The sequence below is a fragment of the Helianthus annuus genome, chromosome 7, assembly GCF_002127325.2.
Source record: "Helianthus annuus cultivar XRQ/B chromosome 7, HanXRQr2.0-SUNRISE, whole genome shotgun sequence".
Taxonomy (NCBI): domain Eukaryota; kingdom Viridiplantae; phylum Streptophyta; class Magnoliopsida; order Asterales; family Asteraceae; genus Helianthus; species Helianthus annuus.
In genome coordinates, this window is record NC_035439.2 from 13,386,905 (window position 1) to 13,414,709 (window position 27,805).

Below are 27,805 nucleotides of genomic sequence, written 5' to 3' on the forward strand. Positions count from 1 at the left end.
GATTTGAATATTTGATCGGTATTGTTGAGATGTTGAAGTAGGAAATGTTAATGTGTGTGTGTTTGATTGTTATTTGTTAGTATATCGTACTTGACACACGGTTATGTGTTAGGTAGATGTTGATTTTTTTTTTTGTGGCGTAAAGTGTGGTGGATTTGAGAAAGAGAGAGAAAGGAAGAAGATAAGGTGGTGGCGGCGGTTGTGGTTGGGAGGTAGTGGTGGCGGTGGTGAGAAGGGGGAGGAGGTGGCGGGGGTGGAATTCATGGTGGCGGTGGTGTTAGAGAGAGAGAGAAGAGAGAGACAGAGGGGTGTTTAGAGAGAGAGAGAGAGTGCAGAGTTTTGAGGTTCTTTTTTGACCATTAATATATATATATATATTAATGCTTAAAATGACCATTTTGCCCTTGAGGAAAACGACAAAATAGCAGGATTTTATAAGACAAATATGACGTGATTTCACTTTTGGACCAAAATGCCAATAAAACTGAAACCACAGGGACGCAGATGCAAAATGTTTGAGTTTTAGACTAAAGTGACCAAATCTCAGGGACCAAAATGGTAGTTTACTAAAAAAATGATGGTGGTGAAGGTTGTGAGTTCAAATCCCACAACGGACATGAATTAAAAGAAATTCACCGTTCAAAAAAAACTTTGTACGGACTTTTCAAATAGGCTTGCGGCTAGAAGCATTCACAGAGTAAAGTAGAGAGGTATAAGTAGGGATGGCACTCGTGTCGGGTTGATGGGTTGGCGGGTTGACGGGTTATGGGTTGACGGGTTGAAATGTTCAACCCGAACCCGACCCATATTATATTCGGGCCAACCTGAACCCGACCCGCCTAACCCATATTTTTAAATGAGTGACATAAGTTGACGATTTATAAATGAGTTGTTAGGTTTTAAACGGGTTATCGATAACATGTTTAATGATGAGTATGAGTGTGATAAATAAATAATATAATGTGTCAAAATTAACATTATTATAACTAAAACCATGTAAAATAGAAACCGAAATAAAAACAAAAATATAAAAGATTTTTTTATCTAAATAGTTAAACGGGTTAATGGGTCAACCCGAACCCGACCCGTTTTTAATACGGTCAAACCCGAACCCGCTTTTTTAAACAGGTCGTGTTATTTGACCCAAACCTGTTTTTTCGTTTCAGGTTAGGTTTGGGTGTAGTTAACAGGTCGTGTTAAGAATTGCCGTCCCTAGGTATAAGGTCAACCAACCCAATCATTTTGCGTTTTGCGTAGATTGTAAACACGAAAATTCCGCTAGACGCCAATTTTTATTTTTATTTTGACCCTATCGGTGATGAATTCTTTTTTTACCCAGTGCCCCATTGGTTTAATAAAAAACAAATATATATGACTTTTTCACTAAATAAAATTATATTATATACTAATAAAACATAAACTGAATGAACAGTCAATTTATATGATAAAAAAATAAACCTAATGAACATTAAAACATTAAATTTAGGGTATACTAAAATATGAGGCATGGGCGGGGTTGTGGCGTGGGTTGGGTACAAACTCTCAAGTCACCACCGGGTGGGCTTGGGTTTCGGCGTGGCCCCTTGGGCGAGGGTTTCAGCTCGGGGGCGGGGGTTGTGGCGTGGGTTGGGTACAAACGCTTAAGTCACCACCCCGGGTGGGCTTGGGTTTCGGCGTGGCCACTTGGGCGGGGGTTTCAGCCCGGGGGCGGGGGTTGTGGCGTGGGTTGGGTACAAACGCCCAAGTCACCACCCGGGTGGGCTTGGGTTTCGGCGTTGCCCCTTGGGCGGGGGTTTCAGCCCGGGCGTTGGACGGGGCTATCAAGATGACATGGCGGGATCTCATTGGCCAAGACAAGTAGTCGTTTGGGCTTACCGTTGGCCAACGGCTATGTGTTTAAAAAAAATTATTCACTATAAATACTCACACTTCTATTCATTTTTTTACCATAACTACTCCACCTCTTCTATAATCATCTCTATCTTATTTTAAAAAAAAATCTCATCCAACCAAAATACGAAAAACGAATCCTCATAATTGTGGTTTTGACACGAACAATTCGTGGGCATTATAAGAAACACCTAGCCAAGCATCCAATCGTCCAATTGCTCCCTTTTTAATACACTCCACGATGCCGGATATGGCTGGTTACGTATCATTTATCTCGAGTCGTTTGAAGAATGATGTCGGTCGAAAACACCAATGCCTTTCGCGCAACGCGCGTTATTGAAAAGCACTAGTTTATATAAAACTTTAACCAATTAACACATTGGTCTTATTTCCAATTTTAATAACCCTATTATTCATTTAGAAAAAAGCCCAAAGCTGTTAACATTTAGAAAAAGGCCCAAATTCTTTATTCCCCCAAGAATAAAGATCCAATTCTCCCATATTCCCAAATCCCAATTCCCCCTATTCATTAACCTAACGCAAATAGAAAAGGGAGTTTGATATATGTTAATTAATTCTATCGGTTGGAATGACAAATGTTGCAAATGGTTTTTTTAATGGAGTATGTGAAGACGGATTTATGTAATTAGATGAGTGATGATTATATGAATGATTCTTGCACTTGTTATAATAAAAAAAGTTCTTTGTTAAAGTTGTGATTGAAGATGTTCTTTCATTGTGGTATACTTTTTATTATGTGATCAGACCCAAGCCAAACATTATGACGCGATTTGTTAGAAATCTTAGGACCAAAAATCACTGACCACATAGAAAAAGAATTCTAGCTCCACCGTTGACTAGAAGCTCGCTCGAAAGCAACTTGTTAATAAACAAGCCGAAACTAGCTACCTCATTTAAATTTCAAGTCAAGTTGCACTCGCTCGTTTGCCTCGCTCAAGTTAAGTAAGCTATTTAAAAAATCCAACTTTTATAGGAAAAAAAAAAAAAAAAAACTCAACACGGTTATATCTATCCGTTGTGTAATAAATATTGTTTTCTGTTGTTATATACATCCACATGTGGATCAATTTTTTTTTTTAAATTTAAGAAATAAATGAGCTAACCGAGCTTTATTTGAGCCAAAAGAAGAGTTTTCAAGCTAACTTAGAGCTAGGAAAAATGAACCAACATGGCTGATGGCCCTCTCGTTCGACCCATCTCTTTCGCAAACCGCTACCTCAAAACCGAGCTAAAACCAAGTTTTTAGGTGCTCTTATGAGTGAGGAACTAAATAAGAGAAAACAATTAATAAGTGTAGGCGTACTTAATGATTTCTAGATCAAGTGGTGGAAGACGTGCATTTTTTTTGGGAGATGTACGTTTAACTTCCACTTGGTGCAGTGTGAGGCATTTGTGGTCAATGATAGGAGACTGAGGAAAACTTGGGTTTGATCTTTGAGCCAAACGGGTTTTACCGGTAATTTCATTGTCGTGCCTACGGACAGGTGGGTTACCGGGTTTTTTTCGAAATTGATGGTGGACTCGGATTACTCTCGAGGTACTGTGTTTAGTCCAGTAGATACTTCAAGAGTGTTCGGGATTGAATATGTTGGTCGTTAAAAAAATAAAATAAGTGTAGACGTAGGTGGTAACTAGTAAGCCTACAACAACGAGACAAATTGAATCTCCTATGTAAAATCAGTCTGTCCCCCACCTATCACCATCAACTTCCCACGTGAACCTTCCATCAATATCACTCTACCGCTTCATCTCAAAACTTAAATATAATAACAAAATTTATGTGAAAGTTAATTTCAATAACAAATGCCAATATCTAGAAAAAATAGTACCTTATCGTAAAAGAAAATTGCAGTCTAGGTCCATATTTGATTTTAGTGGATCCATTTCAATGGATCATTACTTGGGTCGATTCATGCTCGGTCTAGGTCAAATCATTTTAAACGAAAATTTCCTCATTCCTATTTATCTACTTACACATGATAATCATGTACATGTTTTCTCATACTTATTCGTTGGGTTCTATAGTCCAGTGAGATAGTGAGACAGTGAGGCGACGATGGCTTGGTTGTCGACTTGTTGGTCCACTTGTAAGTGCTAACCTACTTTAGTGAGAGTTCCCTTAATTTTTCTATTAGTAACCTTTAATTCTTTTGTTGTATGTTAACGATTCATAAGTTTCATACGAATTGGATAGTTTGCGTGAATCTCTTTCAATCACTTTCTTTGTAATCTTTTGTCGCTTAGAATATCTTTTGTTGCGTTTTGGTGATTCCTAACTCTTGTCCACATTGTTGTATTTGATTCTTTATAGTTTTTGTTACATACTTGGAGGGTGTTTGAGATTACGTTTTGAGGTGATTATTTGATTATTGTGTTTGTAAAACATAAATAATCTAAAAAAGTCAAAATGCAGTTTTGGAGAAACATGTACCTACATGCTTTTTCAAAACGCAGTTTTGAAAACGCAAAATCCATTTTGAAAACGCATAATTTATTTTGAAAACGCAACACCAAACACGCCTTTAATTAGTTAAACTACCTGTAGTGGAGGCGCCAATGCCTCCACCTCAGCAACCCATTTAGTTAAACACCATTACACGTAACCAAAAGAGGACGCCGAGGGCACCCTTTGCCAAGCCTTGGCGAGCTTTAGAGAAAAAAGGCGGGGTTAGCATCTTAAAGAAATATATAAAATGCTATAAAGAAGTTATCATGTATAACTTAATTATGCAAGTATAAAAAAGAACAACTTGTTTTCTATTGCTTATATATAATATATTAAAAGTATACTTGCGAGTTTGATATGAGCATAAATAATAAGTTTTTAATAAGAGGTTAAGCTTATACAACACGCTTAAATAAGTTTAAATCAGTGCAATAAGCCCCAGTGGCCCACCTTCACAAGGTTAAGTTGATGAGTTGACTACTTTCCCCCATCTTTGACCTCTTTTCACCCAAAAAGTACCACTTTTTCTTTTATCTTAGTTCCCAACAATAACATTATCCTCTAATCAAGAACAGACAATGCAATTCAATATTAACAAATTACAACCCTCCTAATCAAGAACAGACAATGCAATTCAATATTAACAAGTTACAACCCTCAAGTGCTCTAACTAGTTAGTTAACATTATTATTATATTCTTTTGTAGCATAAACAATGTTGTAAATAAATAATATAAACGTCATAGTTTTATGTGTACACAATAACCAGCCACTTAACCCCTCTACCCAAACTTTCACCAATCTTCTTACCCAAACTTTTACCAATCTTTTTGAGTCACGTCACTTAGATCATCCACTACCCCTAAACTACCTGATTTAGTGGCATCACTACCCTAAAACTTGAACCCCACTTTTTTTTCTCTCCATACACACATATCTCTCTCTCATACCCACACACACAACCATGCGGCTTCTACCCTACCCTACCCAACCCAACCCCTACCCGCACCATCAACGGCGGTGTGTGGGTTGCGGGTAGAGGGTAGCTTCAAGCCTACCCGCTTGCGCCCCTTCCGCAATAATAACTGATTATACAAATACTATTTTCCTTCTATGCATCAAACAATTGTATATGATGAATATGAGTTCTATTCTTTGTCTGGGGCATAGACCTCAATACCTCATTCTCAATCATACAAATATTTTTTTTATATCGTAGATAAATATAAAAATATAATATAATATCTAACAATTTATTGTTACATAAACTTTACAGAACCCATTAATGTCTAATTTACTACTGCGGGGGCATCACATAGACAAGCTAAATTTACTAACTGCGGCCCTCCCTCCTTCCCTACTTGATTGATTACTATTATTCAAAAGTCGTAGTTTCCATGACAATCAACATCATCATTTCATTACCTTTTGTTGATTTCCGCCGTCCCCTCAGCCGCATCGCAACTGTTTTCGCTTTTACCCAACAACAACGGCACAGGATCACTTCCTGAACTTGAAGAACAGTCCGAATCTGAAAATTTGAACGAATTTGAAACCAATTCACGTCTGATAAAGTTTAGTCAGAAGACTTTTTGTAATAAACTAACTCACCTCTAGAAGCTTTGAATGATCTTTTGCAGTGTAAAATAGCGCTCTGGATCCCATCCTGTTGTTGTATCAACGAATCGTCACGGCGGTTTGACAATACTGCACCTGCAGGAGCAGCCGCAACCGCCGTAAAAGCTGACCGGCTCTTTCTCAAGACTACTCTAAGTCCTGCAGGTAAATTACCTTGTTTAACCGCCGCCGGTGGTTCGGATTTAGATTCCTTTTCTGTTGCCGAAGACTCTGGTGATGGTTCTGTAACTTCTGATTTTGATTTCTTCAGCTGTCCGGTGAATTTTAACTTCTCACCGTATCTGTTCGAAACGCGAACGTACAGAGGCTTAACTTTTCTCAAATACTTGTGCATCGCCTCTTTCGAAAACTTCTTCTCTTCTGAAGAAACAGAAACCGGTTCAACGACGTCGTTTTGACGCTTTTTTGGAGCTTTTGAGCTGTTGTGCCTCTTGAACAACGAAACAATAGGAGCATCTTCTTTCGAACTTGAACAATTAGAATCTGTAGTTTCAGTCGATTTGATTTTTTTAAGCTTCAACATCATAACTCGAAACTTCGTAGCGGATTTCATCAACAAAACACGAGGTTGAGATTGAGACTGAGACTGCAACGGTTTTGACCTAATTTCAGCAGTTTGTTGTTGTTCAACAGGAACAAAACCGCCATTGAAAAACAGCTCATCTGAAGGCGAAACAGAAACGTTCACCACATCACCGCTTGAGTCAGAGTCTATAAGAGTGAACTTCAACTCACTCTCATCCTCATCCTCATCTCCTGACTCATCAGATCCATCAACATCTTCTTCTTCGTCACTGTTTTCAGCTTCAGCGTTTTTCAAAACCTTGTTTTCTGCAGCAGCTTGTGTAACATCTACAGCGTCATCATCGTCTTCTTCTTCTTCTGCCGGTAAACTGAACTCTAAGTCGAAGAACGGGCCGTGGTCGTTGTCGTCGTCTGTTTCAGACGACTGAGTGGTGACAATGGTGGTGGTGGTTGCGGTGGATGTGCTGACGTGAGCATTGGTGGTTGTGTCACTACCGGCGGCATTAGTTGTTGTTCTCCAGTATCTTAGTAAGCTGAAAGCTTCCATTGTTGGAAGAGCCAGAAGCAAATGGTAAGAAAGTAGGGTGAAAATAAAAGGGAAGAAAGGACAGTAGGTGATGAAGTACACAAGTAGAGTGAAGTGTGGGTTTTATTTTCTCTTTTTACTATTACTATTGAGAGAGTAAAACTGTAAATTATTTATCTTTTAGCTTTATGTGACTGAATTAGAAATTTATAGATTAAATATTGTAAAAGTTATAATTTATTGGGATGGTGTATCATCTCCCAAGATATTTGTTTGGGTTAATCGTTATACGGGTGGTCACGGCTATTTAAGTTTCATCTATGGTGAGTTTGGGTGATTTTTTCTTTTCAGCTCTCAAGTTTGAGTCTGAGTGATAAGTGTTTATCATTGAGGGGTTTAAATTAGGGATCTATTGTGCGAGAGGGCTCTCTAGCGCGGACCCGATTAAGTTAATGTATGCTAAACCTTCCGACATTCACGAATAATTCACACCTTTAGAAAAAAAAATGTCTTAACTCTTTTGATATAACCCTTGCTAATTGGAGCAATACATAGTTGTAAGGAATGAGAAATTAGGAAGAAGAAAGGTTATATGGTTGAACAACTGCTTTATATGCACTAGTTAAAAAAGTGAGAATGTGTATTTATGGTATTTTACTTAATACTTAATTTGGTGCGACTGCGAATATTGGTTTATATGAAGAAATTATGAGTATCAGAGGACCCGGGGCGGTCATCTTTAACGCGTGATGGGCAAAAAAAAAACGCGTGGAAGTTCAGTTTTTCCACCCCGCCTCATTTACATAACGCGTTATACATTAACGCAAACCATTTTCCGTTATTTCCTTCACGCGTTATCATTTTGGTTTGTGAGGGTATTTGTTGGTTGGGGGGAAATTGTTGGGTGTGGTGGTGAGTGATGACCACCCCTACTAAAAATGCTTGTGAGTGATGGAAAAATGGTCAATGACATGGCGAAACTTGATTGGTGCTTGTGAGTGATAAATTCTATCACTATGTTGTTTCACTTGTTTCATGATCCCAAAAGGCTATTTGGTTAAAACTTAAAACGGTGTTTTTATTTTTTTCAAAATTATTGTATATGCATATATTATTTTGATCAACTAGGAAAGAGTTATTGTTTTTTATTTGGTGGATGGGGACTATACACGACATGTTTGTGTAATGATATACTTTTGGGTTGCTTGTTTCATTGGAATGCGCTTTGGTTGTACTTCCTAGGAGTCTTCTTCAAGTAGTCTTATAGAATCACGAGGAGCTTATTTGGGTGGATTTGGGGAGACTTTGGAGTTCCATCTCATTTTTATTGCTTAGTCTTAACCTTCCGCGTTGTAGGTCAGGGACGTAAAATCGTGCTATCGGGTGTAAAACCGTGTTAACAAAATGACAACCAAAGGTCCAAAACCGAGCTAAAACGTAAAACAAATACACGAATTTATAACAAGTGATCAACTGAAACTATAAATGAATATAAGGACGAAAACATATTATATTTGACCCGATAGAACTCAGGAAAAAATCTACGTCAAAACGTAAACCAATTTGTATTTATACTGATGCGTACATAAAAAAAAGCACATAAAACTTCAGAGAGTAAAAATAACATTTTACAAAGTTTTTGAAAAGTTAAGGTTCTAAAAGTGTCAAAGTTAAAAGTTAAAAGTTAAAAGTAAAAATAACAAAATAAAAAAAAACCCAAACAGAGAAAAAGATATAAAAAAAAGAAGTAATAAAAGAAAAAATAGACACTATTTATAAATATGTTATATAAATTAGTTAATATATAATCAATTGTAATAGTGTTTGTTGTTTTGTTGTTTTGTTTTTTGTTTTAATATAAACTTCATTAGAAAACCAAAACTTCCGACTAAGTTTCGAGGAGAAACTAAGCCGCTAGGGCAAAAACAATTACATCAAACGAAAACTACACCAATTATTCCAATCCACAACAATTTTGTTTTGCCTATGCTTAAACCAAAGAAAACTCGTTGTCTTGATATTCGTCACTATATCCGCCACCTTAAAACACTTATGTTCGAACAAACTTTGATTCTTGTACGCCATATCCACCAACACGCTATAATGATCACTCCTCAAATAACTTCCTTCCTCATAGTCGATTCTGCACATGTTTTATGAAACTCGAACAGATCACTAACCATGAAAGCAAACACAACTGGAATTCTGCACCAAGCAAAGATCCATTGCCAAACTCCCAAAGCGATTCTGCATCCTGTGAAAATATGTTCAACATTTTCCTCCCAATCGCCACAAAGAACACATTCCATATTACACGCATCAATGTTTCTTTTCATAAGAGTCGTTTTCGTCGGGATTCTATCTAAAGCTAAATTGTCACACCCAGACTGATGATGGAATCATCGGGGCGCGACACTAAGCGAATCAGATTGCTCAAGAGAATCCATAACGACTAATTCAGTGACAATATTTAACAAGTTCATTATCCCACACTAATAAACAAACATTTCACAAAAGTCAAAATAGATTTCATTTCTCTCAAACAATACAAATCCGACAACTTAGATTTTAGGTGGGTTTCTAAAGTAGCCTAATCTTGATTTGAGATAACCTGCGATCAACCTGCAACATACGTTAAAATAATGTCAATACAAAAATGTACTAGCGAGTATACAGGTTTGATAATATAGTAAAGTAGATAAAAACGTTGCGAATTTACACATACATAAACGAGATACAACACAGATCATGATAAAACGAGATACAACCATTGGCTTGACGTCACGAGTTGGAAGCGTTCGAAGACATCTAGACAAAGAGATTTGGAGTGAGATTCGATCATAATGATTTTTTTTGAAATTGCGATGCGATTTAGCGCGTTAAAACTTGTTGCAGTTGACATAGTAATACGTATTCACATAAGAGCCACATAGGAGACACAAAATTCCTAAGTTCTCACGTATTCACATAGGCACATGTAGTCACATACTATATACATATATACATATATACTTGTATAATAGCGCGAGGACGCGTTGAAGAGAGAGTTGTTAGACTTTAGTTTTGTTGCGGATATTTCGCGCTTGTTTTAGATTGCGATGGCTGTGCGAGTTGTGCATATATTCGGAAGGCGAAAAACGACAAATCGAGAAATCGATAAAGCGTAAAATTTTCCAAATCGAAACACATAATCATGATAAAATTTGTTGACGTGTAAAAACGACGACTGCAAGCTTAAAAATAAATAGAGTGTCTTGGGTTTTGGGACAGCGACTACCCAAAGTGATTCAACTATTCCCAATAAGTTTGGGCACACGCTTTGGCCTAATAGACTATGCTCTCACCGTAATACGGTTACCGGCATTCATCCTTCCAGTTATTACGTGCTCCGAGCATTGGAACAGTCGAGACTTTGGTGAGATCTTTTAAAATCAGTTTAGGGAGTGGAACGGGTTATTAAGATGCCGGTTTCACACCTAACTTAACAACTTCGCTCATAACTGTAGTTGTTCTCACCGAATAAATTCGGGAGTTCCACTAGATATAGATGGAGATTTCCTTTGAGATATGGATATCACTCCTAACTCAACGAAAGGTTCTCGTACTAAGAGTAACGCGCAGAGTGAGCGATCTTATCGAGAGTTCTTGGTTTTCACACATAATCTTGACACAATCACTCGTTGGTGTTATACGAGTGTATTCAAACATGTATATTGTGTCAGCCTTAAGAAAGGCAAGTAAGTGTTTAACCTTAGGAAAGGCTCCCTTCGTACGAACCTGCCTTCGTACGAAGGTGCAACATATATTTAAACATTTCAAGATTCATAAAAATAGTCCGTCCGTACGAAGCCACAACATGGGGGTTCGTATGAAGCTACAACGTGTGTTCGTACGAAGCGACAACTTGTGGGTTCATACAAGATGGTCTGTTTGGTACTTAGACTATATACTAGGTCAAATCATGCAATTTTAGCTAATTCCCTATAGTTATGGCTCTGATACCAATCTGTCACACCCCAACCGATGGCGGAATCATCAGGGCGCGACACTAAGCGAATCAGATTGCTCAAGAGAATCCATAATGACTAATTCAGTGATAATATTTAACAAGTTCATTATCCTATATTAATAAACAAACATTTCACAAAAGTCATAATAGATTTCATGTCTATCAAACAATACAAATCCTACAACTTAGATTTTAGGTGGGTTTCGAAAGTAGCCTAATCTTGATTTGAGATAACCTGCGATCAACCTGCAACATACGTTAAAATAATGTCAATACAAAAATGTATTGGCGAGTATACAGGTTTGATAATATAGTAAAGTAGATAAAAACGTTGAGAATTTCCACATACATAAACGAGATACAACACAACATATATACTAACAAGACAAACACTCAACCTAAGTCCCGAGATGACTATGAATGAGAGGTGTGAAGTCCTTTAACTAGACCCCATCAGGTGTGAGTGGAACCATAGTACCATACTAGCTAAGGTGGAACATCAACGAGTAAAAGTCCTAGCACATATGTATCAAGCATCACGGGTAAATATGTATATTGGTCATCCGCGTGTGATAATCAGTTTAAGCATGTAATGTGTTTTGATAGGTGTGTTTATGTATGAACGTATGTTACACCCCAAAAGGTGCGTTTTAAAGTGAAAAGGGGATCAAGTATACTCACAGTGTGTGCTTAGCAAATAAACACGACCTGAAATGAATTGAAGGGAGCGCTGGATCAGCCTGCGTACGGGAACAGAAGCGTAAGTCCTCCAAAGTGCTGAAACGGTCGAAATCGAAGTGTCGGTGGGAAACAGAGGCTTCGTACGAAGCCAGTGCCTTCGTACGAAGGGGGAGTCTTCGTACATGTGTGGCTTCCGTTATCCAAAATCGAGTGTGCTTCGCATCTGTCTTCGGGAAAATCGAGTGTTCATCCCCCCAACCTTAAGTTACTGATTAAACTTAGAGTCGGAGAGGTCTTGTTCAAGTCACAGGTGAGAACTTGGGCTGGGTTATGTGAAACCAGTGTCTTCGTACAAAGAGTGCCTTCGTACGAAGCCATGTGCCTTCGTACGAAGCCTGGGCTTCACACAGAACAGCCCAGTTTTCACAAGTGGCTGTTTCTTACGTGCGGAGTTGTGTTTCGTCTGAATCAGATTTCTTTTCGAGTCCTATTCATGACGGTTTCGACACTACCTCGTACCACTATCCAGTGAACGAAATACATGTCGTTTTAGGTCTGTTTTAGGGTGAAAATCAAGTTTAAAAGGGTTTTCACTTAGATCTAACACTTGGTGAGTATGATATCTTCAGATCTACTACTTGGGAAGCCAAACCTTAACCCAAATCACTCGTACAAGTGTAGATCCATAGTAAAATAAGAAGATTTAATGAAAAAGATGAAGATTTTCATAAAAGAATGAGGGTTTTCATGAAAATAAAGAAGTTTAGGTGAAAAAGATGAAGTTTTAATGAAAATAGAAGAGTTTTGATGAAATCGAAGATAAACTTGTGTAAAATCGTAGTGGAAATCGTTGTGAAACGTGTAAAAATGATAAATCTTACTTGAAAACAGTTGGACAGCAATTCGGCAGCGTTTTGGAGTGAAATGGCAGCAATGAGTGAAATGGAGAAGGGCTTGGGTATTTATAGGAGAGGGCTGGTGGTCTTGTGCGAAGGCCCTGCCTTCGTACGAAGCCGGGTGTCTTCGTACGAGACTACCAGTTTGGTGTAAAAGGTTTCCGTTTCGCGTATAGGGTGCTCGTTTGGTGCGTTTTATTGCGTTAGTTAGTTCAAGTACTTTAAGTATTTTAGCGAGATACTACGTGTCGCGTTACATTGCGTTTTAGAACGATAAATCAAGTTGTGCGAGTGAGCGTTTAAGCGTGTTTTTAACACAGAGATTATATATATATATATATATATATATGTATATAATATAATATAATATAATATAATATAATATAATATAATATAATATAATATAATATAATATAATATAATATAATATAATATAATATAATATAATATAATATAATATAATATAATATAATATAATATAATATAATATAATATAATATAATATAATATAATATAATATAATATAATATAATATAATATAATATAATATAATATAATATAATATAATATAATATAATATAATATAATATAATATAATATAATATAATATAATATAATATAATATAATATAATATAATATAATATAATATAATATAATATAATATAATATAATATAATATAATATAATATAATATAATATAATATAATATAATATAATATAATATAATATAATATAATATAATATAATATATATAAGTAACCGCGTTTTGAGTTTGCGTTGCGATGGTACGAGAGCGAGCGAGTAGTTTAGATACTCACATGATATAGTAGCGTAAGTGTTGTGAAGTGCGATATAGTGTGCTAATATAAGCGATGTAATGCGAAAATATGTGTCACACCCCCAAAAATACCCCAAGCGGAAACCCCCGCGAGGCGTGTGACGTACCAGGATCTAGCCACTAATCACATTGAACCATAGATACATAAATAAAATAAAACTTTCCATTAAATGAAAATGTATAATTCAAACACTAGTTAGAAAATCAACAAGTTCAGTGGAAGCATAATAGTTTGTTTAAATGAAAATGTTCATAATAATGCAACATCGAGAAGCGTTCAAATGCCACGACCCATGACCACTCCAACTTCCCAGACAGCAAGTTCCATGACAGTGTACCTAAGGACCTGCAAGCATGCAGAAAAGTGTATCAGACAATGCTGGTGAGTTCACAGTTTGATTAACTGTTTGTTACCAAGTAGTGACTTATGATATGTTATGTTGATAATAACTCGATACCGCAGACGGCACCTTTTTGCCCTTCTCCAATGCTCTATCAAACATTGGTCATGATTTTAAAGTTATTAGTTCACGCCCGTCCTATCCAGGTACGTCGTGAGGGTGCCAAACCTAATAGCGCTATCAACTAATAACCCCGTTGCCCTACAAGCAACTAACCCGGTAGTATGATGGGACTTAAGTGATAGAAGTGAGTGTATTATCCAACATCAACATTTACTGAAAAACCGTTTCATATCTCCTGCAAGGATATGGGTTTGTGAAATCCGCCTCACATCCCCTACAAGGATGTGGGTTTATGAAAATCCGTTTATTTGTTTGTCTGTTTGATTGTCCCCACTGGACGCATGCTTGTATTTGACAGAAGTGAACTCACCTTGGTTTGCTCGGTATGATTAGTTACTTGTTTACACTTAATTAGTCAAAGCCTATGGTGTTCACGTACACGTAATTAGTTTACATTCACATTGTTCATGTACAATCATAGTGTGCATTCATAGCAAAGATCAACACGTAACAGATAGCAATCATTCAAATCTCATACACATTATAGACTGTATAAATCACCAAAACTGTTATGTTTGTTCACTAACAGCATCTCCACGAAGAGTCCATTCTTCGTGGAATGCTCTACGGCGAAGAATCAATGTTTGGCGAAGAACCTCCCTTGGCGAAGAATCAATCTTCGTCAAGAGTGATTGCGATGAAGTCCCTGGATTGTTCGTCACATACTTGTCGACGAAGGATCAAACTTCGTCGACATGGATACTTAATGGGGGGAACAACATTCGTCGCTAACAGTTCCCAGATTTCCTTAATGCACAGAACATCAATCATTACCAATCATTAACCCTAATCATGTTTCTAACACTTAATAATAACAATCATGATTATTTGTAGGATCGTTGTCGGACCCGAAAGAGTCGATCAGAGGCGTTCTACTCAAAATGAAAGGCGGAAACAGACATGATGAGTTGAATTCAGCAAGATATTCACTTTAATTGTCGTTTATATTGCTCTGGAACAGTTTTACAGCAAGACGACACTTCGACAGAGCTTCGCCGTCGGAAACACTCAAGCTAATTTCGTACCAAATGACACGGAAATAATCCTATATATAGTGTCACTAATTCCGCATGAAGCAAGACTCACACGAAATAACCATACGTGCGGAATTACACTCACACGAAATTACCTTGTAATTCCGTGCGGAATTACATCTTATCTCTTCAAACGAAATTAAGCATTTCATGCGAAATTAACTCTTTGTCTTGTTTTCTTGAACTTCGTGCCATGTGTAATGCAAGACTCGATACAAGACGAAGTCGACAGACGTATGCACCAACAGACTCCCCCTCGGATGTTGACGAGTCTAAAGTGTTGAGTCTTCAACGTCTTCCGTCTTTATCAGTCTGACTGCTACTCTCTGAATTATCTTACATTGTAAAGCATCTTCAATATCTCTTTCTCTTCTTCCCAGAATCGCAACCTGGCTCTTATACATCTCTTGATCAGGTCTCTTGATTCCTTAAGTTCATCAGCATCAACAGAGACTCTCCCTCTATACATTCTTTTTCAGGATCAGGATCGAAACCTGGCTCAAACCTTGAACTCAAAATCCAGGCTATCCTGCACATCCTCTACCTTACAATAAATTTCACAAATTTAATATTTGACAAATTTATAATTACAAACTCCCCCTCAAATTCAAACAGAATGATTTTTCAATGAAAATTTCTAATGAACCACTTGTAGGATTGTTTAAAACGTATTTGTTTAACAACACAGACTCCCCTTCACAAAATGTTCATCATGTTTAGCACTCGGAATTTTGAAAATCTGCTCTTCAACATCAGTTGTCGGAAATCTTTTTGAATTTTTCAAAATTTATGCTAAAACACACTAAAATCTTTTTGGATTTTTATATAACATGCAATAATAAAAAAATATTTATAGACACTATTTTTTGTGAGTTTGTGTAAGAGGATCATATCAGTTTATGAGACAGATCACTAACACCATTAAGCTTTAAACATTTTAAGTTCTAAACAATTCACCTAGATTGTCAGTATACTGGTCCACTTAAATTTTCACACAAAGTTCAACTGTTTCGAGATACGATATTAATGTTTTAAGCACTTAAACTTATTCGCGTGTCCCACCACTTGAATACACCCCTGTAATCAGATTTCTATATTTAGTCTTACAGGTGAGTGTACACTAGTAATATCTGTAAACAGGTAAATGCGAAACCATGAGAGCTCAGGTCAGAACTTCCGTTCAGCAGAGAGATGACGGTTCGACTTTCGGTGTGTCCCGTTTGGGGATCTTTTCTTCAACTGCCATTGATACATATTTTTCGATATTTCTCAATTTTTTAGCAGAGGGCTGGCTTTAAAGATTAAAACTTTTGCAAAGTATTATACGAGGACTAGGCTATTGCTTCCGCAAAATCAGAAGTCCTGGTATAATACCCCAGATATCACCACGCACAAAGACCTATTATGTCAGAAACATAAAATCTTTCAAACAAAATTTCGGGGTTACCCATATATCCAAGAAATGTTCCCCACGAGATAAGCAAGTTTGAAATTTAGGTTTATATCTCGAATACAATCTACTAAATGTGTAAAAACCTACTGGCACATCCGCAGTGAGATTGTTTATCACATTTTTACTATCCAATTCTTTAGCGTGTTGTGATAGTCCACTGATGTACTATCATTTCCTCTTTTCTCAACAAAACTCATTTTTGATTTTATCATGTTTTTGACTTTTTCAATTTTCTAATGTTTTTGGATTTTTCTGAAATTTCTTACTCCCCCTAAAATTCAAAAACATTTAAAGAAACTTGAAAACAAACTGTACAAACAAAGAGACAACTGTTGTGAATTATTTCAATTCGCCATCCACTTGGCATAAACAATCAGAACTTCCCCTTACAACAAACTATTTTCTCATTGTGATTTCAAAACACTTAAGTTTGTTTTAATCAAAATGATTTTTTCGGAAAATAAGTTTTGTTGATTTTAAACCACTTGTAGGTTGGGGATTCATTCATCATATTGTTTTTTTCTTCAACCACTTGTAGGAAAGATAAATCAAGTACAATTTAATGTCCCTGATTAATCTTGAAGATCTCATAAATGAACTTTTTCAAGAAAGATGCTGATACCTACTCCTCACTTACCAACCTGGGAGTTCCGGCATAGTCCATAACCTGTAAAAATTTAACAATTTTTTAAGATTCATTCTCAAAAACAATCTTTATCAAGAATGATGCCGATTCCTGCTCCACGATTACAAACTTGGGAGCTCCGGCAAGTCAGGTTTTTCAGTCAAAGAAAATGTCCACCCAAGCCTGACCAGCCTTGGGTGATACTAACTCATCTGTAGTTGGGGTGTAAGTTGCTTTCTTTGTAGCATAAAAATCCTTAACCCCTTTAACTTTTCCCTCGAACATCTTCCCAAAAATCTTCTTCACATTCCCATTAAAAGCTTTCTCAACATCAAATTCATTCTTTTCAGAATAAAATTGATTCGAGATCTCAACTTTACCAACCTTTGATTTAAAATTCTCAGTCCGCAATGGTGGAAAATGAACATCATCCAAAGGCGGAACTGAGTTTTCACCATTTTTAACTACTTGTGGCTCCTCTGATTTTGTGGAATCAGATTCATCGCCAACTTTTACATCTGATTTCTTAACAACCCAAGCCTGAGTGTCAAGATTTCCCCTTCGCTTGTAAAACCTTTTCGAACATTCACCAACTTCATATTTTGAATTTTTAAACACTTTAAATCTCTCAGTTGGTGGTTCGGTTTTATCAACAACTACTTCTTTGAGTTTTTCTGATACTCCATGTTTTGTGTTGGTTGCTTTAGGACAGTTCCAAGCGATGTGACCAACTTTTTGACACCTATAACAGGTTCTCGTATCTTTTCTCTGATGAGCTTCATTTTTCTTCTTCTTAGCAAGAAATTCTTGATTTGACTGTCTCCAAAAAGAGCTCTTCTTTTCATCCTCAGCAGATGTACCTAACACAAATTTTGTATTTTTAGAAATTTTCTCATTTTTGCAATTTTCTGGAGGAATAAAACCAAGACCTTTCTTTTTGAAGTTACCGTTATGATTTGGTTTCTTTTGAAAACCATAACCATAATTATAACCCATTTTCTTGTTTATCTTTTGTTTAATTCTTGAGGTGTAAGGTTTAGATTTTTCATAACGATTTTTATCTTTTATTTCAGAAATATTAATTTCTGTCAATTTGAAAACCTTTTTTATCATTTCTGTTTTAACACCTCTTATTGGAAACTCTTTATCAAAATATAATTTGTCAGAATCATTCAAAGTATATGCGACTTCAAATGTTTCGTCATTCAAATTAGATTTTGACAACAAAAATTCTTTACTATAAACCAGTTTTCCTGATGATTTTGAACTCCTGACCGATGAACTCAAACTCCTGACTGACAAACACGAACTTTCAGACTCGGACTTTGACTCTGACTCCTCATCCTTATCCAACACCTGATCGACCACCCTTTTTATTTATTCGGACTCATGATCTGTGTCGGACGCTGTGAACGTGATGTCAATATTGTCTGGTAATACATCAGTTATCTCGGACTCTAACTTTATATTGACTGCCTTTTTTACTTGTTCCTCATTTGGTTTTCTTGGCAAATATCCTTCCCAAATCGGAGGCGGACACTTATTATAACTGACACTCTGTTTCTTACCAGTATCCTTTTTCTCCAGCTTCTTGTCTTCAAACACTTCAAAACCTGCAACAGTTGGATAAATTCTGTCAATTAAATAGTCAGAACTCGAATAACTTCTCAGTAATCGTATGATTCTTTCATTTTCAGCTTTTTCAGTCTCCAACTCTTGCTTCCATTTCGCACATTCTTCAATGTAAAAATTTGTTTCTTTCTGCTTAGACATCATTGTAGCATTCATCATTGTCAAAGCATCTTCTCTTTCCGAGTTTGTCTTCTGCAAACTATTTACAGTTCTGTTCAACACATCGTATGACTCTTTCAAATTCTTGACATCAAACAGCAACTTCTCTTTCAACTTTTCAAGCTCACTAAACTTTTTATCTTTATCTTCACATTGTTTGCAAGGTTCCAAACATGTAAGACAAGGTTTTGTAACTTCAACAATCTTTTCAATCTCCACAATCTTCTCAACAATCTTAACTTCTTCCATTTCTTTTGCAACTTTTCTCTCTTTAAATTTCTTCAATTTATCTGCAAAATAAAATTCAAAACTGTCAGAAGATAAATGGGTTTTTCCAATGTTTATCTGTTCAATTTCTTCATCATCATCACTAGTATCAGTTGAACTGTTTTCAGAAGAAACAGATTCTTCATCTTCACTTTTCTCTTCATCAGATAACACTGCTATCCATTCTTTCATCAATTCTGGCTTTTGAACAATTTGAGCAATGAAAGCTTTAAACTCCCTATTCTCATCCACAAACCTATCCCAGCTAAATCCTGGAGCCATTTTCTCATCATCTTGATCAATGATACCAAAGTAAGCTTTCTTTTGCATCTTCTATCATTTTCCCATGTGCAGTTTGTGATTCCTTTTGTTGATGCGGTTGATGAGCAACCTGTTGATATATGGCTTTTCGATAGTAATCATCTTTTCCAAAAGGATTCTTTGCACCACTATTTTCCTGATTTTTGCACTCTCTCTTGAAATGACCTTTCTCCCTGCATCGAAAACAAGTAACTTTAGATTTATCAAACCCAAAGCTGAAACATGAGCATCCAAAAAGTCATTTCTTCCTGTAATCATTTTGAACTTTTCAGCTCTTCTCAAGACACTAGCTAGGCACCATTTAATGTCCATAAGCTCCAATTCCTCTGCATCTATCTGGTCATAATCTTCATTTGTTAGCATTGGATTACCAATTCTTCCAGCAATCAATCCTTCGTAAGATTCCAAAGCAGTAACAAGTAATGCCATATGACTTTTCACAACTTCTTCAGAAAAATTCTGTCCATTTTGAAGATGCAATGCCACATTACACTGAATCATATGTTCATTACCAACATTTGAACTTTGAACACTTGGAGGATTGACATTTGAAAATCCACTAGTGTTGATTGAACTTTGACTAACTGATCCAGATGAATTTCCTGCACTAAAAGCGGTTTGGATCTTTGGACTTGCTTCAACAGTTTGAACATTTCCTTTGTAGTACAATTTGATATCTTATTGATTGCTTGAGCTGTTCATTCTGGCAATCTTTTGTTGTTCAAGATCCTGTGCCTCAAGTTTTTCAATAAACTGTCCAATTGACAATCTGCTAAACTCTCAAGAATTCTTTAAGATCATGAGATAAGTACCCCATTCTTTCTGCGGTAACGCATCAGCTAATTTCTCAACCCATTCAGCTGGAGTTTTAGTAATTTTGAACTGAGATATAGTACGCACAAGATGACAATATCTTTCAATAAGAGTTTTTGTAGTCTCCCCTGGCATACTTGTAAACAATTCAAACTCCTTTTTCAGCAGAGATGCTTTACTCTTGAGCATCTCTGTACTTCCTTCAAACTTTTTTCCAAGTGCCTCCCAAATTGAAAATGCACTACCATCATGCTGAAGCAAAATAAAGATGTCTTCTTTGACAACTTGTTGTAGAAGACTAATCATCATTTTCTCTCCTTTATAACTGTCTCTCTCGTTGTCTGTTAATTCTGAAATGATTTTATCAACTCTCAAAGCAGTCTGTGGTCTAACATATTTTGTTTCAATGCTTTCCCAAGCTCTTAGATGGTTTTCCTGAACCCAATTTTCAAAACGATTTTTCCAGCCATGGTACTCTTCAATTCCCATAACTTTCGGGGGTTTTTGTAAAGTTCCAGTTTCGTTTTCTAAGTTCATGTTTTGAGCAATGGCAGCCGGAGTAGTCGAAGATGTGGCAAACGCGTTGTAAAATTCTTCGTCAAACATTTTCAAACGAAATTATATCCTTCAAACGAAATCACTCCCAAGCGATATCAGATTCAAACCAAATTAACCTGCACACCAAACTTTCAAACGAGATTAGAATTTTTCAAACGGAATCAGGTAATTCCGTGCGAAATTACCCTATTTCAAACGAAATTACTCTTTTGAAACAAAATTATAATTTCGTTTGAACAATTTCACGCGGAAAGACTAATTCCGTGCGGAATTAGTATGATTTCAAACGAAATTAAACCAAGAACTGAAATTTCGTGCGGAATTAGTATGCTGATGTCATCATTTCGAACAAGTTTCAAGCGGAATTACAAATATTTTCAATTTTAGATTGAATTATGATCCATTTCTTTCAAGGATTCTTTTAAACACTCTTTTGCTTGTGATATGTGAAATTCAGATCATTTTGACCGTGAAAAGTTGTTCGAATGAGAAAAGAAAGTGTAGAGGTAAGAAAATGAGATGAAATCAGGCTGAAATCTGCAGAAATCCTCTTCCTGAGCTCTGATACCACATGTAGGATCGTTGTCGGACCCGAACGAGTCGATTAGAGGCGTTCTACTCAAAATGAAAGGCGGAAACAGACATGATGAGTTGAATTCAGCAAGATATTCACTTTAATTATCGTTTATATTGATCTGGAACAGTTTTACAGCAAGACGACACTTCGACAGAGCTTCACCGTCGGAAACACTCAAGCTAATTTCGTACCAAATGACATGGAAATAATCCTATATATAGTGTCACTAATTCCGCATGAAACAAGACTCACACAAAATAACCATACATGCAGAATTACACTCACACGAAATTACCTTGTAATTCCGTGCGGAATTACATCTTATCTCTTCAAACAAAATTAAGCATTTCATGCGAAATTAACTCTTTGTCTTGTTTTCTTGAACTTCGTGCCATGTGTAATGCAAGACTCGATACAAGACGAAGTCGACAGACGTATGCACCAACATAATTCGACCCTCAGAATAGATCAAATCAGTTTAATTCCTTGGTTCATTTGAACCCTAAATATTAAGCAACTCATTTGTCAGTAATTATTACCTTGATTAATGTCTACATTGGATCAAACCATCTAATCATGCCATTAAGAACAACAATCGATCCAATCACCGTCATCAACAATTCATCAATACACTAGAATTCGTATTAGTATTGTCATGCGATATTTACATATGTTCCCAAACAATCATACGACTAATCCTTGATTATGCTTCTATAACATTCTTAACAGTAGGTTATCATAAGGTGTTTATCACAATTCCTATTATCATCCAATCTTAACATGAATCATCATGCCATGATACAGTCAAGTAACATATCATGAAATCACACAACCATGTATGACAAAAGACTAGATAGAATGATGGGAATCATATCCTAACCGTAAACAAGACGGAATTGAAGGGAACTCGGGACCAGGGGAGTTTGCTGTCTGGTTCGAAGAAGGAGAGGAGAGGTGAGAGAGAGTTTAGGGTTTGCCTTTTGGTTTTTTTTGCAGGATACAAACGGTTACGCATAAAATAACATTGAAGCCTTACTGGGCCACAAATGGACCTGGGCCGAAGGCCTTCTTGGCGAAGTATCAAACTTCGTCGAGTAAGGTAGTGACGAAGGACTAGACTTCGTCAAACAAGTTCGTCAAGTGTGGTGATGACGAAAGACTATCTTTGTCGAGGAGGGTTTGTGACGAAGGTCCTATACTTCGTCAAGTATGAGGATAAATGTGTTATGTCTAACCCTTAAAAAGTTCCTAAGTTTTCGTTAACCAACCAAACATAATGATACATTATGCATTTACTAATCACCACGTGTTACAACGCAAAACAAATTATGAAAACAGAATTGTAAAACAAGTAATGCGTAAAGGAAAGACCTTGAAATCCCGGGTTGTCACATCATCCCCAACTTGAAAGAAATTTCGTCGTGAAATTTGATAAGTAATTCAAGAGCGGCGAAGTGTTAGATCAGGATGACTGTGGATTTTCCGCGAGTGCCACATCATCCCCAACTTGAAAGGGAATTTCGTCCCAAAATTCACCAGTGACTTCAGGATTAGATTGGTCAGTTGGGAAAAGTTGAGGATACTTGAAATTCATCTGATCTTCGCATTCTCACGTGAACTCCGGTCCACGTCTTGAGTTCCAACGGACTCTCACGATTGGATTTCGGCTATGCTTACGGACCTTCACCTCCCGATCCATAATTTCGAGAGGTTCTTCGGTAAGTGGCAACTTGTCATCGATTTTCAGTTCCTGGAATGGTACCACCAGTGTTTTATTTGACAAACACTTCTTAAGTTGCGAAACATGGAAGACATCATGAACGTTACCCAACTCAGCAGGTAACTCGAGCTTGTAGGCTACTTTACCGATCCGTTCCTGAATTTTGAATGGCCCGACATAACGCGGATGAAGCTTGCTGCGTTTCCCAAAGCGTACCACACCCTTCCAGGGTGAGACTTCTAACATAACGCGATCGCCTACATCGAACTCCAAAGGTTTCCTATGCTTGTCAGCGTAGCTTTTCTGACGGTCGAGCGCAGCCGCCATACGATTTCTGATTTGAACAATCTTCTCAGAAGTTTCAAGCACAAGCTCCGGACCCGTGATTTGGCTGTCACCCACTTCAACCCAACAGAGAGGAGATCGACATTTCAGTCCATATAAAGCCTCGAACGGAGCTGCCTGGATACTGGTATGGTAGCTGTTATTGTAGGAAAACTCCACCAAGGGTAAGTGTCTCTCCCAACCTTTACCAAAACCGATATCACATGCCCGCAGCATGTCTTCTAATGTCTGGATGGTTCGCTCACTTTGACCATCCGTTTGAGGGTGATAGGTAGTGCTCATGTCAAGGCGTGAGCCAAATGATTTGTGCATCGCTTGCCATAAATCGGATATGAAACGCGGATCACGATCCGAGATAATGGAGGTTGGCACCCCGTGCCTAGAAACTACTTCCTTTAGATAGATACCAGCCAACTGCGAGAACTTGTCTGTTTCTTTGATTGTAAGGAAGTGCGCAGATTTTGTGAGACGGTCAACGATCACCCAGATGGTATCATTTCCATTTTGAGCTCTTGGCAATCCAGTGACGAAATCCATAGCAATTTGCTCCCATTTCCACATAGGTATCTCCGGTTGCTAAAGCAGACCAGAGGGTTTTTGGTATTCTACCTTGACTTTTGCGCAAGTCAAACACTTACTCACATAAGTCGCGATGTGATCTTTCATCTTTGGCCACCAGTATAAGACTCGTAGATCCTGATACATCTTATCCAAACCCGGATGAACAGAGTATCGAGACTTATGTGCTTCATCCATCACAAGATCTCTAAGGTCACCATACAGAGGAATCCATATTCGCTCCATGAAATAGTAAATGACGTCAGATCTCTCTACGAGTCGTTTCTCCATGCCCCGCAAATACTCAGCTTCAATGTTTTCCCCTTTCAACGCTTCAGTTTGAGCAGAGCGAATCTGATCAGGTAAATTAGAATGAATGGTGAGCTGCAAGGCGTGGACACGTTTGGGTTTCGTTTCCTTTCGACTACGGGCATCGGCTACAACGTTAGCCTTACCTGGATGATACTTGATCACGCAGTCGTAGTCGTTTAAGAGTTCTACCCATCGACGCTGTCGCATATTCAATTCCTTCTGATCAAAGATATGCTGAAGGCTCTTATGGTCGGTATAAATAGTGCATTTAGTACCGTACAAGTAATGCCTCCAGATTTTGAATGCAAACACCACGGCCCCCAACTCTAAGTCGTGAGTCGTGTAATTCTTTTCATGAACCTTCAACTGCCAAGAGGCGTAAGCTATCACTTTCTCACGTTGCATCAGCACGCAACCGAGACCTTGAATAGAGGCGTCACAGTACACCACAAAATCTTCGGTACCCTCAGGTAAGGACAGAATCGGTGCACTGCAGAGTTTGTGCTTTAGAAGCTGGAAGGCGTCTTCCTGTTTCGTCCCCCAGGAATACACTACAACTTTCTGTGTCAGAGCAGTGAGAGGTTGAGCGATCTTTGAAAAACCCTCAATGAATCTTTGATAGTATCCAGCGAGACCAAGGAATTGTCGCACCTCCGAAGGATTCTTTGGTGCTGCCCAATTTTTGATAGAGTCAATTTTAGCAGGATCCACGTGTATCCCCATTTCATTAACGATGTGGCCAAGGAAGTGTACTTCTCGAATCCAGAAGTCACACTTAAATTTCGCGTAAAGCTGCTCCTTCCTCAGGAGCTCCAAGATGAGACACAAGTGCCGTTCGTGGTCCTCCTTGCTCTTAAAATAGATCAGAATGTCATTGATAAACACGATGACAAAATCGTCAAGATATGGTTTACATACGCGGTTCATGAGATCCATGAATGCCGCTGGTGCGTTGGTTAACCCGAATGGCATGACCAGAAAGTCGTAATGGCCATACCGCGTGCAAAAAGCTGTTTTTGGAACATCCTCCTCTTGGACTCTCATCCGATGATAGCCCGATCTTAGATCAATCTTCGAGTAGAAGCTCGACCCTTGCAACTGGTCGAACGGGTCGTCAATGCGAGGTAGAGGATAACGATTCTTGACCGTCACCTTGTTGAGTTCGCGATAGTTTATACACATGCGAAACGACCGGGGCTCCCCAAGGTGAAGAACTGGGTCGGATAAAGCCTCTATCCAACAGTTCTTGGAGTTGATTAGACAATTCTTGCAACTCTCCTGGTGCAAGACGATAAGGAGCACGAGCAATCGGGGTTGCTCCTGGTGTAAGGTCGATCTGAAACTCCACCTGACGGTGTGGAGGTAATCCAGGAAGTTCTTCGGGAAAAACGTCAAGAAATTCGCGAACAACAGGTAGATCTTCGACTTTCTTTCCTTCAGACAAAGTGTCAGTAACAAGTGCTAAAATAGCAGGGTAGCCCTTCGTAAACATTTCTGAGCTTTCATGGGTGAGATGATGCTGACGGTTGCACCGCTTCGATGACCCTGGACAGATAATGATTCCCCACTAGGGAGAGTTATACTCACAATTTTCTCCTTACAAAGAATCTCCGCTTGATGCTTAGACAACCAGTCCATCCCTACGACCACATCGAAGTTTCCAAGAGTAACAGGGAGTAGGTCAATATTGAACACTTGACCCATAAGATCGAGTTTACACCCAAAAAGAGCATGTGAAGCTTCAATCGATTTGTCATCGGCTAATTCCACTACATGTTTGTTTACAAGAGGTGTAGGAGTCAACCCTAACTGACGACTGAACCCCAACGACACATAACTCCAGCCGGCACTGGAGTCGAATAACACAGAAACAAAAATACCAGTAACAAAGAACGTACCGGTCACGACGTTGCCATGGTTCCTTGCATCGCCTGCTCCAATAGTAAACACTCTCCCACGAGCGCCATTCCCATCGCCATTCCCATTATTGTTGTTTCCCGCGTTGTTGTTGTTCTGGCGATTATTGTTCCCACCATTGTTGCTGGCATTCTGATTCAATTGTGGGCAATCCTTCTTGAAGTGCCCTTCACTGCCACACTGGTAACATCCCCTCTGATTACCCCGATTCTGCTGGGGTTGTTGCCTTTGCTGCTGTTATTGGGGCTGTTGCTGTTGTTTCTTGGGATGTGGAGCTCTACAGTCTTTAGCCATCTGACCCACCTTGTCACACCTTTGAGACGCTCGGTTACACGAGCCGTAGTGGTGAAAACCGCACTTGTTGCACTTCGGTTGTTTCCCCGCATAAGAACCTAAGGTTTGACTGTTGTTCTGATTCTGGTTGACAGAAGAGGACTGACTGGAGCTGCGGGTGTTGTTGTTGTCAAGCTTCTTTTATGACTGATTCGAATTGGTCTCCTTATCTGCATCATTCCACTTACGCTTGTTGTCGGTGGTGGGGGTAGCAGTAGTAGCGGTAGTAGCAGCAACACGTGGTGGCAGCGAGCCACGCTCCACCTCCTGATCATTGATCTTGTGAGCCAGTCTGATAATCCATGGTAGGTTGTCGAGACTCACTGCAGTGTCTAATCCCTTAACTTGTGGTGCCAATCCCTTAATGTTGAGTTCGATCCTGCGGGGTGGTGGTCGGGATAGGTTAGGACACATATTTGCCAGTTCGTGAGATCTTTTCGTATAAGCCTCGATCTCAGATCCGTCCATCTTCAAGTTATAGTACTCGTTTTTCCAACTTTTGCACTTCATCACGAGGACAGTACTCCTCTCTCATCAGTTCCTTAAAATCATCCCAAGTAGTAGCGTTTGCCATCTCAATGCCCAGCATCTGCACCTGAGTATTCCACCAAGTCAAAGCACCGTCCTCCAAGGTGCCAGAAGCAAACTTCACCCTGTCCCCAGCTGGACAGTGACACATAGCAAAAACGGATTCGGCTTTCTCGAACCAATGGAGCAGTCCCACGGGACCTTCAGATCCACTGAAAGTTTGAGGCTTGCAATCCCTGAATGTATACACGGGTGGATTGTTTTGGTTTTGCTTCACAGCTTGACCTAAAACAAAAAGAAAGTACGCACAAATAAGAATCGAGTGAATGACAGAAGACTATGCTTTGTCTGGTATATATCGTACCAGCTTGCTGAGTTGCCAAAGCCTCAGCCACACGTGTGTTAATCAGGTCAGTTAACTCTGCTTGAGTCATGTTGATGTTGCCACGTCCACTGCCGCGGCCGCCTCCACGTCCACCATTACGTCCGCCACGTCCGCTCATGATTCTAAACAAGAAGAGTGGAAAAGATAAGGATCGCAGTTGAGTTGAAGTCAATCATCACTATGACTTCCATGGATTTGAGAAACTCTAACATTATACGAATAGTGGAACAGAACCCCTTTCACACTTATTAAGCCTCACTGGGATTCACATGCA

At 38.3% G+C, this 27,805-nt stretch overlaps 1 protein-coding gene across 1 annotated transcript; it reads right to left on the minus strand.

Moving 5' to 3' along the window:
- Positions 1-5,572: 5,572 nt before the first annotated feature.
- Positions 5,573-7,130, minus strand: LOC110867809 (probable membrane-associated kinase regulator 2). The gene is made up of 2 exons (XM_022116817.2): positions 5,968-7,130; positions 5,573-5,887 (listed from the first exon to the last, which is right to left on the minus strand). The coding sequence occupies exons 1-2, from the start codon at positions 7,064-7,066 to the stop codon at positions 5,778-5,780; spliced, it is 1,209 nt and encodes a 402-aa protein (XP_021972509.1). The 5' UTR covers positions 7,067-7,130; the 3' UTR covers positions 5,573-5,777.
- Between the last annotated feature and the right edge of the window lie 20,675 nt (positions 7,131-27,805).